Consider the following 17,676-nt stretch of genomic DNA (forward strand, 5'->3'; position numbering starts at 1 on the left):
GAACCAGTCTGCAAACAGGGCAGCAAGGAGGGTTGGCAGAGTTCCAGACTGCTCAGGCTCAGCAGGGAAGGGGATAGGGCAAGTCCTCCTGCAGCCATTCCCAGGCATGGGAAGGACAAGGCAGGGATTGCAGAACCCCTCTGGGAGGCAAAAGAAGGGGATGTTTTGTGCCCAGACTTTATCAAGGCCTTTGACATGGTGTCCTGACCTTATGGCCAGACTGGTGAGAGCTGGACTGAAGAAGTGGAAGATATGGATGGGAAGTTGGCTGAATGCAGAGTGTCAGATAAAATCCATGGTACAAAATCCTCTTGGCAGCAACTTCCTGATGAAATCCCTCTCAGTGATCAGCCCTTGAACACCAATGCAGAAGAGCTCTCTATATAATGGGACAAAAAGCATTTTCTAGTCATTTGTGAATTATGCCAAATTTCAGGGAACCCTTGAGCAACCTGTCCTGGTTTAAAGACACATATTGGTGCTGGAACTCCAATAAAAAGAACTCACTCTCCTTTTATTCCCCACCAGTACAGAGAGACAAAATACAAGGAGGTACAAGTGAAAAAAATAAAAGTTGACTGACAAGAAATATAGCAGCAAAACCAGCAATACCAACAGAAGAGTTCAAAGCAACAGCAGAGAGAGAAATTGCCTCCTCTCTCCCCCCCTGCCCCAAATCCCTTTTGTAAACAGATAAAAACAGGGATCCACATGTGTCTCCCTTCCCCCTTTTTCTCCTGAATGAACAAAGAACAAAAAACAAACCAGAGGAGAGAGGGGGCAAAGCAAAATCTGGGAAACTCTCTGGTCTGATCTCAGTTGTGCTGCCCAAGAACACGCTGACTCCAGAGGTGTCCAAGCGGGGCAGAGCCGGCGACTCCGGTCCGTGCGGCGGCGGGGGGGAGGCAGCGGCTCTGCTTGATTCCATGGAGTTCTGGGGAGGCACAGTGGCCCCTTGGTTCCAGGAGGTTCTGAGATGTTTCAGGGTTCCTTTTGTTCCAAAGACACCCCACACGTCATAATGGTCCCTTGGTTCCATGGGATTCCACAGTGTCCCTGCATTCCTTTGGTTCCATGAGGCCCTGCAGTGTCATGGTGCCACTTGATTCCGTGATGTTACAAAGAATCAGAATGGCCCCTTGATTTAAGGACAACTGCACATGGGGCTGCCTTAGGGGGAGTGTGGGCACCCAGACAAGGGAGTTGTCACCCCCCTGGACTCAGCCCTGGGGTCACCACATCTGGACTGGTCTGTCTGTCTGTCTGTGAGGTTCCCCATTCTGGAGGAATGAGGAAGAACTGGAGAGGGTCTAGAGGAGATCTGACAGGATGGAGCTTTTCTCCATATTGGAAATAGAATGAAATCTCCACAAAGAGTAGCATGGAAGGTTCAGATTGAAGGTGAGGAAAAAGAAATATCACTCAACAGGGACCCTTGTGCTGCAAGAGGTCACCCAGAGGGAGTCAGGATCAGCCCATGGCTTTGTGTTCCAGGGAACAGCCAGAGCTGGTGCAGAGACATCAGGGAGGGTCTAAAATGCTGCTGGGAGGGGGTGGGAAAGCAGGAGGGGTGTGTGCAGCCTGCAAGGCCAGAGCAGCAGCAGGGCCAGGGCAGGACAGCCTGCAGGAGAGATGGCCAAGGGCTCTGGCAGGGCTGCAAGGCCCAAAGGCACCCAGGCCTTTGTCCCCTTGCCTCTGGCAGCTGCCTCTGCCACTCAGGCCACCACAAGCAACTTTCCTGGCAGGTTCTGCCCTTGGTTTCTGCCTCGTCCCTCCCTCAGGAGCCTGGCAGGGGTTGCCCAGTTTTGGCCTTTGTTGTTCCTCCCCCTCCCATCCCAGTGCCCCCCAAACAGCCCTGAGCCAGCCGGGAGGGACAGGATCTGCTGGGCCAGGGCCTGGGGCTCAGGCCTTGGCCTTTGTGCTCCACAAAACCAAGGCAGGCTTTGCTCAGCATTGCAGGGGCCTGCCCAGAGCCTTTGTCTGCCTGCACTCCTGGCCTCCAAGGAGCTGCTCCAAGGAGTCCCTGGGGAGGCTTTGGCAGTGCCTGCCCTCAGTGGGGCCCAGCAATGCTTCAAGGCACTTGGAGTTTGGCTTCTGACTTCTTCAGCAGCTTCTACAATCTTCTCTCAGCACCTCAGGATCATGGGCTGGGCTGCAAACACACCGTGGGGCTCATTAGAATCCAGAAATCCCTCAGGATCTCTTTGTCTTCCTTTAATTGTCTTCAAGGTAATTTCAAAACAAGTCTTCCAAGTTTGTACTTTTTTTGTACTAATTCAATTATGGATATTTTTAAGTTCAGGCAAGCGGTGATAGAGGTGTTCTCCAAGTGCTGAGTGCCTCCTCAGGAGATCCACACTGACCCTGGATGATCAACCTTGCTCCTCACCCCCAGTCTCACCAGTTCTGACATGGCCAATCTGGGACTGACAGCTGATGCAACTCCAAACACACTGTGGGACCATTAAAACATTGAAAAACAAATTATTTTTCTTTCTTTAGTTGTCTTCAAGTCTTCAAGACATCAACAATTAATTAGAGTTGTTATGTAGTTTAGCTAAGGAGGAAGATTTTAAAGTGGAAGTCACGAAAAATATATTTTTTGATGAAAGGGAATGATTTACACAGAACCTTGGGATGTAAGAGGGTCAGGACGCTAAGGATTTGGATTTAAAGACAAGGGGTCAAAAGACATTAGTAGCACTCATCATTGACCAATCAAACAATTATCAAGTGAATCAACAGCATTTGCTACAATTTTAACAGTGACTGAATTATAGATTCCCAATAACAACATTCCCACCACAGTCCATTCACACCCACACCCAGGCAGAGATGTGTGCACACATCAAGAGCTGGGTGTGGAAAGGTCCCTCTCCCAAATTCTCCTGTTGTCAGGGAAAAACTGCCACAAATCCCTTTGTGTTTCCCACCAGACAAGGGTCACAGCTGGAGGAGTGTTTGTTGAGGAGGATCAGAATTGTCCTGGGCATCAGGGACAATCTTTGAAGTGTTGGAAACTGGAGGGTTCCCCAGCTGGGAGAGGCTGCCAGAGGTGTCCCACTGAGAGGGAGGTGCTGGGGAGCTGCCAGGGCCTCCCTCAGCCCCGCTGGTTGTGGGCTCCCAAGGGGACTGACTTTAGTTATCTGCTGAATTTCCATCCTGGTGTCAGGAATGACTGGAGTTTCCACAGTATTTGGAAATTCCATCCAAACAGTTCCATTTTGGTTATGATTCAGGCAGGGAATATTCCAAGGTTTTCAGGGGATGACTCCTTATCCTGTGTTTCCCAGTTCTCACACCCATCCCAGTCAGCTGGATGGTTCATTGACAACGTGTCCCGAGGGGAGGGACCTCCAATGCCATAGAAACCCCTCCCCCTGGATTAGGAAACCTTTGGAATTCAGGAGCTGTTCCAGTGGAGCATGAAAATGAACAGCAATTTTCCTAAAGCCCAGACCCCAGCAGAACAAAGCCAGGCCCCTCAGTGTCAGAGCAAAGGTCCCCCATCCCTGTGTCCCTGTGGCCGCTGAGGCGGCAGCGCAGGCCCGAGGCGGTGCCGGGTCCCGGTGCAGCCGGGGCAGAGCGGCGGCTGCGCGAGCGGCAACCCCGGCGGTGAGTGCGGCAGCCCCGTGGGAGCGGCGGCTCCGGGCACAGACGCCGGCGGCAGCCGCTGTGGCTCCTGGAACCGAGTGGCCATTGGGACACTGCAGGGCCTCCTGGAATCCAGGGGCCGGTGGGACACGGGGGAGCCTCTTGGAGCCAAGGGAACCCTGGGATGTTCTGGAACATTGTGGAACCAATGGGCCATTGTGACACTGCAGGGCCTCATGGAACCAAAGGAACCCTCAGAGTTTTTGGTACCTTGTGGAATAAAGGGACTGTTTCTGGCAGGAAGCTCTGATAATACCTAAACAATAGTCAGAGAATGCAAACAATGCACACTCTCTGTGGTGAGTTACTGCTGGTGTCAAGATGCTGTTTTTAATGCTGAATTATGCTAAACCCAAAATGTTTCATGAAACTTCAAACACACATCCTGCTTTTTCAAGCAGGATTTGACAGAGAAGCTGCTCCCTGGCCTGCAAATATGTCTGGCAGTCAAACCCTTGATAACTATAAAAGCCCCGTCCAACTTTCACATGGCAGATTCTTCCACAGACTTCCTTGAAGTGTGTGGAGCTTCTGCCATGAAGCAGGGACAGCCCTTTGTGGTCACTCCCTAGGGGTAAGTGAAAGAGAGGGAACTACCCCTTGTCACTGTGGGGTGAGTTACCTCAGTCTCTGCTTCAGGATTGTTTCTTTTTGCTGGCTTTGATCCAATTGCTTTAATAGAATGACTTTGACAGACTGCGCTGTCCTATCTTACACTATACTGCTAGGAGGTTTTGGGTTTTATTCTGTGAAGTAAATAATTGTCTTTAAGGTCTTTTGTCTGTTCACTTGTCTGATCAATTGTCTATTCATTTGTCATAATAAATCATTCATTTTATAGATATATTTCTGATTTGCCATCACAAAAACCTTCAGGACAAAGTGATTGAATCACACCTCTGTAATTCCTTCAATTGAAACCAAAATCTGAGCCTGAGATTGGATCCAGCCACCCCCAGGCTCCTCTCTGAGAAGGAATTTAGAAAGCAAGGGGGTCCTTTCTGCCCCTCGTAGCTCAATGAGACGGCTTCTGCCATCAACTTTGTCTAAGCCTTCCACCCCCCCAGCCCCAAGCCGTGACACATGGGCATGTCTTGTGCATGCAGGGCAAACATGGACTCCTGAGCTGGTCATTTGATGTCCCTCCTTGGAGGGAAGAACAAGCCCAATGGCCTGGGGTGAGAGGCCAGTGCTGGGAGCGGCGCTGGCTGTGCCAGGGCACTGCTGGGTGCCCCCACCCTGAGCACTCCCACCCTTGTGCTGGTCACTGCTGTTTTCCTCTGCAGGGCGTTGTGTTGGGCACATCCTGGAGAGCAAAGTGGAAAGCAGATGGAAGCTTTGAGGCCCTGGCCTGAGGAGATGCCCCTGCAGGATGGCAGTGCTGCTGCAGAGGTCAGCTCTGTGCCAGCAGTGCCCGTGGCTGTCCCTGCCTGCAGTCCCTGGACAGTCCTGCAGCAGGACTGGCACCCACTGCCAGAGCACTGAGGCCTCCAACAACACAGGGCTCTGCAGGACAGTGTGGAAGGGAAGGGAGAGGAGGCCACGGAGGAGAAGGGCTGCTGCTCCCTGGCAGTGCTGCTCTGCTGGGACTCTTTTCTGGCCCAGCTCTGCACAGAGGCACCGACCCTGCAGCTGCAGAGAAGTCAGAGAGGAAAGATGTCAAGCAAACAAGCCAATGCAGAGTTCTTTATTTGGTTTAAGCAGACAGTGAGTACAATTCCCAATTTGTACAGCCTGTGGGCCAGTCTAGAAAGGCAAACACTGAATCTAAAATGGTTTTTATGTATATATAAATATATATATATACCTTTATATATATATTCATATGTATAAAGATTTTTTGGTGTGAACAAATTCTCACAAAAATAACACCCATCCCAGGAGCAAAAAATACAGAAGATATGGGGGGCTTTTAATGAAGTCCATAACAAGATTGGTCTTTAATGAGGTGCATAACATGCAGAAGAAGGAGAGTTTATTGCTTGTGAAAAACACCCAGTTATCAGTTTCCTCAGGGCATCCTTGAGCTCCTGGTTCCTCAGGCTGTAGATGAAGGGGTTCAGTGCTGGAGGAACCACCGAGTATAGAACTGACACCACCAGATCCAGGGATGGGGAGGAGATGGAGGGGGGCTTCAGGTAGGAAAAGAATAAGGTGCTGATAAACAGGGAGAGCACGGCCAGGTGAGGGAGGCACATAGAAAAGGCTTTGTGCCGTCCCTGCTGAGAGGGGATCCTCAGCACAGCCCTGAAGATCTGCACATAGGAGAAAACAATGAAAATGAAACACCCAAATATTAAACAGACACTAACCCCAATGAGCCCAAGTTCCCTGCGGTAGCCTGAGTGTGAGCAGGAGAGCTTGAGGATGTGTGGGAGTTCACAGAAGAACTGGCCCAGGGCATTGCCCTGGCACAGGGGCAGGGAAAATGTACTGGCTGTGTGCAGCAGAGAATAGAGAAATGCTATGGCCCAGGCAGCTGCTGCCATGTGGGCACAAGCTCTGCTGCCCAGGAGGGTCCCGTAGTGCAGGGGTTTGCAGATGGCAACGTAGCGGTCGTAGCACATGATGGTGAGGAGGGAATACTCTGCTGCAAATAAGAATATGAGGAGAAAAACCTGTGCAGCACATCCTGCATAGGAGATGGTTGTGGTGTTATGGAGGGAATTGTGCATGGCTTTGGGGACAGTGGTGCAGATGCAGCCCAGGTCTGTGAGGGAGAGGTTGAGCAGGAAGAAGTACCTGGGGGTGTGCAGGTGATGGTCACAGGCTACAGCGCTGAGGATGAGGCCGTTGGCCAGGAGAGCAGCCAGGGAGATGGCCAGGAAGAGCCAGAAGTGCAGGAGCTGCAGCTCCCGCCTGTCTGCCAATGCCAGGAGGAGGAACTGGGAAATGGAGCTGCTGTTGGACATTTGCTGCCTCCGGTTATTGTTTTCTGTTGAGGAGAATAAAGACAGAACTGAATTAGGCCAGACTCAATCAGCAAAACATCTTGCATGTCTCATAGCAATTCAACATTCAGGGCCTCTTTTCAGGAAGATCTCTCTGCATCCCTCTCCCCGAGCTCTGGGTTTTCCTGGCTGAAGGGGGCACTGAGAGCAGGGACCCGGGAATGGGCTCCTGAAGAATCCTTCTTGCTGTGCAGTGAGAGGCAACTTGGAGCACAGGGTGACCTCCAATTAAATGCACTTGTGATGTATCAAAGTGTTTCCAGAACTGCTGGTCACAGTTTGCCCAAGGACAGAACACAGAGAGAGGATTTGGGGGACTTGATTTTGTTCGAATTCCTCCTGCCAGGAGGAGTTTGGATGGTTGAAATCTCTGACATTTCTGATGTGCTCCAAGGGAAATCTTGTGAGTCCTGAGAGGCAAAGGGGTGGTCTATTGGTGCAGAGACAAGAGCTGGCCATCTCTCCTGTTCACAGCTGTCCCTGTCTGGCAGCTTAGAGCTAAAGGGGGATCACCCTTAGGAATTCCCTTAAAAAAAGTAACAAGGCACTTCTAGAGGCAGAGGAATCCTGTTTCAAAGAGCACATTGACAGAATCCTTGCCTTTCCTCAGGATGCCTGATTAGGATCCCATCTTTCTCCTCCCAGACTGCCACACACAGGGATCATTGCAGCTCCCAAGTACAGCTGCCCAGAGCATTTCCATGGATTTAGCACTGAGGAGTTTTCTCTGTGGGGATCCTGTGCAGCACAGAGATACTATGGCAGAGCTGTGCCCTTCTGGAGGGCACCTGCAGCCCTGCAGGACACCCAGGCAAACAGCTGAATAACCTGAAGGTGCCTGGAGGGGTCCCACAGACACATCCCCACAGCAGCACCCAAAGGGGTTGTGTCTGGACAGGAATCTGCCCCCCCCAAACCCCACACTGGCTCAGAAAACTCACTGGTGAGAACAAGGAGAGCCCAGGCAGCAGGGGATGGCAGTGAAATGCCACAGTGCTGCTGCCAAGGGAGGAGGGACACAGAGAGACAGCTGGAAATCAGGGCCTTGTCCTTGCCTGAGCTCTGGCTGCTGCAGGGCAATGCACAGCCCAGCCCCCGTGGGCCTGAGGGCACAGGCTCTGCTTAGGCTGGGAAAGGAGTCCAGGCAGGAGCTGCTCAGGGAAGGGGTCTGTGCCACAGGGACAGCAGGGAGGGGCCCACATCCCCCTGCCCAGCCCTTGTGGCAGCAGCTGCCTCTCCCTGCCTGCCTGTCTCTGGGTGAGGAGCTGTTCCTGCCAGCAGCCCCTGCCTGTGCCCAGCTCAGCTCCCTGCCAGTGCTGCCAGAGCCATCCCCAGCCCAGTGCCCAGGGGCAGCTCTGCCTGGGCAGGGGCTGCAGAGCAGATCCCAGACAGCCTGTGGTGGCTGGGAAGGGGGAGGTGTTCTGGGGGGATGTGCTTCCTGAGAAGGGCCCCTGGAAATGGCAGGAGGTGGAGCTGAAGCTGGGAAGATCCCTGACCCTTCAGCTGAAGGGCCCTACCCTGCCCTGCCCTGAGGGGTCACTCCTTCCACCCACCCCTTCTCCCTGCAGGGCCGTGGCAGCTCCTTGGCCGGGCTGAGAGCTGACCCTGGCAGGCAGCAGAGTCCCTGCCCCAGCACACAGAGCCCTGGGGGCAGGACCCTGCTCTGCACCACAGCCCTGGGCACCCCTGGCTGCACCCCCACCTTCCCACCCCACAGCCAGCCCTGCCACAGGGAACCTTCTGGCCCTGGGCCTCTGATGGGGCAGCAGCAAGTCCTGCTCTGCAGTAGCTTCTCCTGCTGCACCCCAGCAAATCCAGCAGAGCCATCCTGACAGCTCCTGCCACTGCTGCCATTTGGCAGCTGGGAGAGGCACTTGCAGGAACTCACCTGCACTGCTCTGCAGCCAGAGCCTGACCGTGGCAAAGGGCTGGCAAGGTTCCTGCCCTGAGCAGCTCTGCCCTGTCCTCCCACCCCAGGATCCCTTGAACCTCCTGCTCCCTTCTCCTCTCTGCCCTTGCTGCCTGCAGCTCCTGCCCTGCTCTGCCATATGGCCACTTCCTCTGCACTGCAGCAACTGGGAGAGTCCTGCTGAAAGATCCTGGAAGCTGTGGGATGTGCCAGCTTTAGGAGATCCCTCCAGGAAGGCAAGTTAAACTTTCCTACAGCCAGAGAATTCTTCATTCAAATCCTGGGAAGGTTTCTGGCATAGTGAGAGCTCAGTCACCTCCCAGCCTAGGCTGCCTCTCATCTCTCTGCCTTCTCTCCTGTGCCCTGGGTGTTGCAGGCAGTGGCCTCAGTCCTTCTGGGCTGTGCAGAGGAGCTGCTCACCAGCAGAGCTGTCTCTTTGAAGCTCTTCTGGGTTGCCAGGAGCTCCCTGGGTGCCAGGAGCCTGGCCCAGCTCAGCAGCACAGCAACAGCCCCAGGCAGCCCTTGTTCTGCCTCTCTGGGCTCCCTCCAGCAGTCCCTGGGGCTCCAGGAGAACCTGCTGGCACACAGCTGAAGGAAATAATGATGTGCCTTCTCTCAGTTGGGCACAGACACACTTCTTTCAGCACTGTCATTTCTCCAAGCAGACACAGAGTTAAGTCCAAGTGTCCCTTTTTCATGTCCCATTATTAGACAGGAAACCCAGACAGTGCCCAGGAGGGATCTCCTTCACCTGTACTGAGGGAAGGGACTCAGCTGAGTCAGCAGAGGTGTCTCACTGTGGCTCTGCAGACCTGGGGCCAGAAGGACACTCAGCTCCCTCCACAACCCCCATGGGCTGGGATTCTTCCTGCCCCACTTCAATGGGCCCAAAACAGGCACCTGTCCGAGCTCACCCGGGAATGAATGAAGACCAAAGCCAGGAGTGACCTGCTGGGACACAAAGCCCTGGTTCCTTCTGAGGGGCCAGAGGTGACCAAGATTCTTGCTGGGAACTGCAGGCTCCAATGGAGCAGTTCCTAGGGACAGGGCAGCAGCTGTGGGATCTTCTTGGAGGCTGCTGGGACATTGCTTTGGCCAACTTCAGTGGCAGAAGGGGCCCACATGTAGGACAGGGGAACCTGTCACTGTTCCTTCTGTCCAGGGCAGCCCCTAGAGGTGTTCAGGTGACCAAATGGAGTCAGGTGGCACAGGGAGAGAGGTCTCTCTCCTGTTCTTTAGCAGGGTATTTTCTACATGTCCTTGGAGTACAATGGCCATTGTCTCATGGACATCCCTTCAATGCTGAACCTAATTGAGGGCAGCTGAGCTGGATTGAACAGCCAAAGAGGGGCCTGTAGTGCCAGGGGAGGTGCCAGGGCTCTGCAGCACAAGTGCAGCAGCTGCCCTGGACAGCACAGGGCCTGTGCAGGGACCCCGTCCCCATTCCCAGCAGTTGTGGGACAGGCACCACCCAGGGCTTCTCAGACACATTGGGGGCCTTTGGGGCAGGGAGTGAATCCCAGCCCTGCAGGGACACAAAGGCTGTCCCTTCTCTGCCCAGCCAAGGCCGGGCCAGGCACGAGTCCAAAGCACATCAGCCCAGGCTGTCCACACTTGTTTCCTCCCTCTGCTGGCTCTTCTCTCCCCCAGCATTTCAGCAGCATGTGCTGATCTCCTCAGGGATCAGGTCTGTGATTTTCCTCCTGGACCTGAGTCCCAGCACATCCACCCCCAAGGCCACTGTCAGCAAAGCCTCTGCACAGCCCAGCTCTCGGGGCTTTCAGAGCAGCTTTCCCCACTGCAAGTCTGTTCTTACCCCGGTGCCCCCACTGAGGGGCTGCAGCCAGACAGGCCCCAATGCCCTGCGTGTGGGGCACAGGCAGGAGGAGCTGCAGCCCCAAGTCTCTCTTCATTCCACTTGCAGGCAATAACAGCCCAGGCCTGCTGAGACAGTTCCCAGGTTGCAGGGCTGTGATGGGTTGGCAGAGAAGGCCAAGGAGACACAGGAGAGAAAGAGCAGGAGAGAGGTGTCCTCAGCAGGAAGGAGCTTCCGGTACCTGTGGAGCTGCTCTAGGGGATGAACAAACTGGGTGAACTTTTGTGGGTGAGGGTAAGAGGAGAGACTGGTTTGGGTGACCTTGTGGAGTGAGACAAAGAGCCCATTCAAGTTGTCTTTGATAACCCTGGAATTCACTGGAAAGGCACCACGACAGGATGCAAAGAGTCCCAGAGGTTTCTGCAGAGTCTTGGTGAAGACACCCCTTGGGACACAGGCCTTTAGAGCACAGCTGCCAGGCTGGTGGAAGACAGGGAGGCTCATCTGCATCTGCTTCTGTCCAAGAGGAATCAAGAGGTTACCATAGTAACTGCCCATAGCAATGGAAATGTCTGATGGTTGCCATGGTAACTGACTGTAACAATTGAAAGGTATGCTGGTTGCCATGGTAACTGACCATAGCAATGGTAATGTGTGATGTTTGCCATGGTAACTGACCATGGGAACAGGAATGTATGATGGTTGCCATGGTATTTGACTGTACCAGTGAGAGGTATGATGGTTCCCACGGTAACTGATAGTATCAATGAGAATGTACGATGGTTCCCACGGTAACTGATAGTATCAATGAGAATGTATGATGGTTGCCATGGTAACTGACTGTACCAGTGGGAAGTATGATGGTTCCTGTGGTAACTGACTGTAGCAACGGGAATGTATCCTTGTTACCACGGTAGCCAACCATAGGAATGTAACTTTATGATGGTTGCCATGGTAACCGAGCATAGCAATGCGAATCTATGATGGTTGCCATGGTAACAAACCGTAACAATGGAAATGTGTGATGGTTGCCATGGTGATTGTAGCAACGGGAATGATTGATGCTTGCCATGGTAACCAACCGTAGCAATGGGAATGTGTCATGGTTGCCATGGTAACCAACCGTAGCAATGGGAATGTGTCATGGTTGCCATGGTAACCGACCGTAGCAATGGGAATGTGTCATGGTTGCCATGGTAACTGACCATGGAAATGACAATGTATGCTGGTTGCCATGGTAACAGACTGTACCAAAGGAAAACATGATGTTTGCCATGGTAACTGACCATAGCAACTTGAATGTATGATGGTTATCATAGTAACCGACCATAGAAGCCGGAATGTATGATGGTTACAATGGTAAACGACCATAGCAGTGGGAAGTATGATGGTTACCATGGTAACTGACTGTAGAAACGGGAATGTATGCTGGTTGCCATGGTAACCGACCATAGCAGTAAGAATGCATGATGGTTGCCATGGTAAGTGACTGTAGAAAGAAAAATGTATGCTCGTTGCCATGGTAACTGACCATAGCAATGGGAGTGTATGATGGTTGCCATGGTAACTGACTGTACCAGCGGGAAGTATTATGGTTCCTGTGGTAACTGACCGTAGCAATGGAAATGTATGCTGGTTGCCATGGTAACCAACCGTAGCAATAAGAATGTATGATGGTTGCCATGGTAACTGACCCTAGCAACTGGAATGTGCGATGGTTGCCATGGTAACAGACCAAAGCAATGGAAATGTGTGATGGTTGCCATGGTAACTGACTGTAGCAAGGGGAATGTGTGATGTTTGCCATGGTAACTGACCCTAGCAACTGGAATGAATGATGGTTGCCATGGTAACCAACTATGGCAATGGGAATGTATTCTGTTTGCCATGGTATCTTACCATAGCAGTGGGAAGTATGATGGTTGCCACGGTAGCTGACCATAGAAACGACAATGTATGCTGGTTGCCATGGTAACGGACTGTACCAGTGGAATGTATGTTGATTGCCATGGTAACTGACTGTAGCAATGGGAATGTATGGTGTTTTCCGTGGGAACTGACCATAGCAAAGAGAATGTATGTTAGTTGCCATGGTAACCGACCATAGCAATGCTAATGTATGATGGTTGCCATGGTAACCTGCTGTAGCAATGGGAATGTATGGTGGTTCTTATAGTAACTGACCGCAGCAGTGGGAACTATGATGATTGCCATGGTAACTGACTGTAGCAACTGGAATGAATGATGGTTGCCATGGTAACAGACCATAGCAATGGGAATGTAAGAGTGTTGCCATGGTAACCAACTATGGCAATGGGAATGTATGCTGTTTGCCATGGTATCTGACCGTAGCAGTGGGCAGTATGATGGTTGCCATGGTAACTGACTGTAGCAACGGGAATGAATGATGGTTGTCATGGTAACTGACCATAGAAACGACAATGCTGGTTGCCATGGTAACGGACTGTACTAGTGGAAAGCATGTTGGTTGCCATGGTAACTGACTGTAGCAAAGGGAACGTATGGTGTTTTCCGTAAGAACTGACCGTAGCAACGAGAATGTATGTTAGTTGTCATGGTAACCAACCATAGCAAAGTGACTGTATGATGGTTGCCATGGTAACTAAACATAGCAATGACAATGTATGATGGTTGCCATGGTAACCTGCTGTAGCAATGGGAATGTATGGTGGTTCTTATAGTAACTGACCATGGGAATGGGAATGTATGATGGTTGCCATGGTAACTGACCATAGAACCTGGAATTCAGATGGTTGCCATGCTAACTGATCGTAGCAATGCTGCTGTATGATGGTTGCCATGGTAACTGATTGTAGCAGTGGACTGTATGATGGTTGCCATGGTAACCAACCACAGCAATGGGGATGTGTGATGGTTACCACAGTAACCGACCGTAACAGTGGGAATGTATGGTGGTTTCCGTGGTAACTGACCGTAGCAACAGGAATGTTTGATGATTGCCTTGGTAACTGACCATAGCAATGGGACTTTACAATGATTGCCTTGGTAACTGACTGTAGGAATGGGAATGTATGATGGTTTCCATGGTAACCGACCGTAGCAATTGGATTGTATGCTGGTTGCCATAGTGACTGACTGTAGCAACGCGACTGTATGATGGTTGCCATGGTAAATGACAGTAGCAATGGGACTGTATGATGGGTGCCAGGGTAACTGACCATAGAAATGGCAATGTATGATGTTTGCTATGGTAACTGACCATAGGAATGGGAATGTATGATGGTTGCCATGGTAACTGACCATAGCAATAGGAATGTGTGATGGTTGCCATGGTACCTGTGTGTAGCAATGAGAATGTATGATATTTGTCATGGTAACTGACCGTACTAACAAGAATGTATGATGTTTGCCATGGTAACTGACTGTAGGAATGGGAATGTGTGACGGTTCCCATGGTAACCGATTGTTCCAGTGTGAAGTATGATGGTTGCTGTAGTAATTGACGGTAGAAACGGAATGTATGATAGTTGCCAAGGTAACTGACTGTACCAATGGCAATGTATGATGGTTGCCGTGGTAACTGACCATGGCAATGAGAATGTATGCTGGTTCCCATGGTAACCAACCATACCAGTGGGAATGTATGATCGTTGCCACGGTAACTGACTGTAGGAATGGGAATGTTTGATAGTTGCCATGGTAACTGACCTTAGCAATGGGAATGTATGGTAGTTGCTGTGGTAACTGACTGTGGCAATGAGAATATATGCTTTTTGCCATGGTAACTGACCATAGCAGTGGGAAGTATGTTGTTTGCCACAGTAAATGACTGTAGCAATTATGGTTGCCATGGTAACCTACCATAGTAATGACAATGTATTATGGCAGCCATGGTAACTGACTGTGGCAATGGGAATGTATTCTATTTGCCATGGTAACTGACCATAGCAATGGGAATGCATACTGGTTGTCATGGCAACTGTGATTTACTTAGGCTTTGAGCACGATATTTTCATCTGCAAAAACATTAATGAGTGCCCAGAGATCTCCCAAGATTGGCTTTAAAGGTCTCAAGCACATGAGCACTAGAGAGGGGCTAAGGAGCTGTGGCCTCAATGGTGTGGAGACTGAGGACAGCACAGGACAGCCCTGAGAGGGCTTGAAGGGAGGATTTAGAGCTGGTGGATCCATTTGTCAGAGCAGAAAAGAGCATGAGAAAGAAAGAATTAATGCCAAGTGCAGCTGGGGAGGTCCTGAGTGGACATGAGGAAAAAGGAATTTCACTCCATGGAAAACACTGGGCTGCAACACGTCACCCAGGAGGAGTCTGAATGAGCCCAAGGCTTTGTGTGTGCAGGAAGAACCAGGGAGGATGCAGAGATGTCAGTGCAGGAAGGTGCCAGCCAGGTGGGGCAGCCGGGGGGATGACGACAGCCTGCAGGGAAAGGGGCAGGGCATGGACACCGTAGGACAGCCTGGGCTGGAGAGGAGACATGGAGGGGGAGAAGCTGAAAGGCCCTGACACAGCCACCTTCTGCAGGCCTTTGGCCAGGGCTGCTGTCTGTGCCCCTGATGCCAGGAGGAGGGGAGTGGCCCTTGCAGCCCTGGGGCCTCATGGCCTCCTTGTCCCTGCTCAGCAGCCTGGCAGGTGCCACCCCATGGTCCTGCCCTTGGCCTTGCACATCCCACATCCCAGTGCCCCAGGAAGAGCCCTGAGGAATGAGGCAGGGACAGGATCTGCCTTCCCAGGGACTGAGGGTCAGGGCTTGGTCCTTTGGATTAAGAAAACAAGTCAAGGTTACTCCAGCATCAGAGACACCTTTGCCTTGCTTGTCCATCCTTGTCATCACTGTCTGCAGTTTTCTGCTCTAACTGGAACCTGGGGACACTTTCTCAGTTGTGTCCATCAGTGAGACTCATTAGCACTACAAGAAACTTTAGTGTTTCAATCTCATTTTGACTTCTTGAGAAGTTGTTTGAACTTCCTCTCAGGGACTGAGTCTCATGTAAACAACGACAAACCCCCTAGAGGGTCATTAAATGATAGGGGCTGTTGCTGTGCTGCTGAGCTGGGCCGGGCTCCTGGCACACAGGGAGCTCCTGGCAAGCAAGAAGAGCTTCAAAGAGACAGCTCTGCTGGTGAGCAGCTCCTCTGCACAGCCCAGCAGGGCTGAGGGCACTGCCAGGGCAGCTCAGGGACACCAGCAGGGCACAGACACAGCTTCAAGGGGCTCAGCACTGGCAGGAGGGCTGAGAGCTCCCTGCAGGAGGAATCTTGGCAGGGCTGCACATGGTGAGTCTGTGGCTGCAGGGCAGTGCAGAGGCAGCGCCTGGAGGCATCTCCTAAAGCTGGCCCAGCCCCAGCTGATGGGATGGGTGAGCAGGGGCTGTTTTGGGGCACTTTGGAAGAGCTGTGAAGCCAGGGGTGCAGCCAGGGGTGCCCAGGGCTGTGGGGCAGAGCAGGGTCCTGCAGCCCAGGGTGCTGTGCTGGGCAGGGACTCTGCTGCCTGCCAGGGGCAGCTCTCAGCCGGCCCGGGGAGCTGCTCCCAGGGCTGGGGCAGAAGGGCTGTGGGCAAGGACAGTGACTTGGATGGCTAAGTCCTTGGCAGCACATGGCCAGAGCTCCTGCTCCTCACAGCACCCTCAGAGAGCACAAACCAGAGAAAAGAAATGCCTTGACTTGGAGGGGATTTCCCTTAAAACTGCACTGGCTTTGCTGAGAGGGGGCTGTCTTAATCGTTCCCTGTGCTTTCCTTTTCTGAACAGACCCTGTCCTAAGGAACAGCAAATGTCCAACAGCAGCTCCATCTCCCAGTTCCTCCTCCTGGCATTTGCAGACAGGCGGGAGCTGCAGCTCCTGCACTTCTGGCTCTTCCTGGCCATCTCCCTGGCTGCCCTCCTGGCCAACGGCCTCATCCTCAGCGCCGTAGCCTGCGACCACCACCTGCACACCCCCATGGGCTTCTTCCTGCTCAACCTCTCCCTCACAGACCTGGGCTGCATCTGCACCACTGTTCCCAAAGCCATGCACAATTCCCTCTGGGGCACAAGGACCATCTCCTATGCAGGATGTGCTGCACAGCTCTTTTTCTTTCTGTTCTTCATCTCAGCAGAGTATTTCCTCCTCACCATCATGTGCTACGACCGCTACGTTGCCATCTGCAAACCCCTGCACTACGGGACCCTCCTGGGCAGCAGAGCTTGTGCCCACATGGCAGCAGCTGCCTGGGCTGCTGGATTTCTCAATGCTCTGCTGCACACAGCCAATACATTTTCCCTGCCCCTGTGCCAGGGCAATGCCCTGGACCAGTTCTTCTGTGAAATCCCACACATCCTCAAGCTCTCCTGCTCACACTCAGGCTACCACAGGGAAATTGGGCTTCTTGTGGTCAGTGGCTGTTTAGTGTTCAGTTTTTTCATTTTCATTGTTTTCTCCTATGTGCAGATCTTCAGGGCTGTGCTGAGGATCCCCTCTCAGCAGGGATGGCACAAAGCCTTTTCCACCTGCCTCCCTCACCTGGCCGTGGTCTCAGTCTTTGTCAGCACTGGTATTTTTTCTCAGCTGAAACCTCCCTCCATCTCCTCCCCATCCCTGGACCTTGTGGTGTCAGTTCTGTACTCAGTGGTTCCTCCATCACTGAACCCCCTCATCTACAGCCTCAGGAACCAGGAGCTCAAGGATGCCATAAAGAAAATGATGACTGCATGTTTTTCAGGAGCAACAACCTGCCTCTTTTCTTCTGAAGAACACTCATTGTGTAACTCTTTACTGGCCCAGCCTGCCTTCTAAAGCATTTGAGAGTGGTGATGGGGGCCATTTCCTACATTTTTTCCTCTTTTAATATTGTTAACACAGAAATTTATTCTTCATCTCATACCTAATTCACTCTCTACTTCTTTGTTTTGACCCACAATTGTGTAAATGAGGAATCATTCTCTGTGTGCATTTAAACAAAATAAAAGTTCCTTTATCTTCTTTGTCAAACATTCTGTCTTTGTTATTCTGTACATGAGGAATCACAATCTCTGAGTATAACAAAATACTTGAATTCTGTTTTCCTGATTTTCCCTTAGAGAACTTCCCTGAAGCTGGAGGGCAGTGCCTGTGTGCAGAGGAGAAGGGGTAAAGAGTCCTGGTACAGGAGCACTGCCAGGGAGCAGCAGCTCTTGGCCTTTTCAGAGATGTGTTTTTCCACTGCCTCCCTCTCCTTTCTGCTCCTTGCCCAAGGCCTGAGTGCTCTGGCAGCTCAGTCCCTGCTGTGTGTCAGTCCTGTGACCATGGGCAGGGACAGGCCCTGGGCACTGCTGGGACAGAGCTGGGCTCCTTAACATCATTTCCATCAGGAAAGGGGATCCCCCTGGGC

At 52.1% G+C, this 17,676-nt stretch overlaps 2 protein-coding genes across 2 annotated transcripts in view; both read left to right on the forward strand.

Moving 5' to 3' along the window:
• The window catches only part of LOC135405282 (zinc finger protein OZF-like), a 168,540-nt gene that overhangs the window by 88,823 nt on the left and 62,041 nt on the right, over positions 1-17,676 (forward strand). The gene's annotated exons all lie outside the window — the stretch shown is intronic.
• Positions 16,420-17,102, forward strand: LOC135404612 (olfactory receptor 14J1-like). Its single transcript, XM_064639344.1, has one exon. It carries the CDS (start codon positions 16,446-16,448, stop codon positions 17,100-17,102), a length of 657 nt encoding a protein of 218 aa, XP_064495414.1. The 5' UTR covers positions 16,420-16,445.

This window comes from Pseudopipra pipra, chromosome W (genome assembly GCF_036250125.1).
Source record: "Pseudopipra pipra isolate bDixPip1 chromosome W, bDixPip1.hap1, whole genome shotgun sequence".
In the NCBI taxonomy this organism is placed as follows: Eukaryota; Metazoa; Chordata; class Aves; order Passeriformes; family Pipridae; genus Pseudopipra; species Pseudopipra pipra.

Coding starts and splice junctions, on each gene's coding strand:
- LOC135404612 (XM_064639344.1), top strand. CDS start 16,446: ATGTGCTACGACCGCTACGTTGCCATCTGCAAACCCCTGCACTACGGG.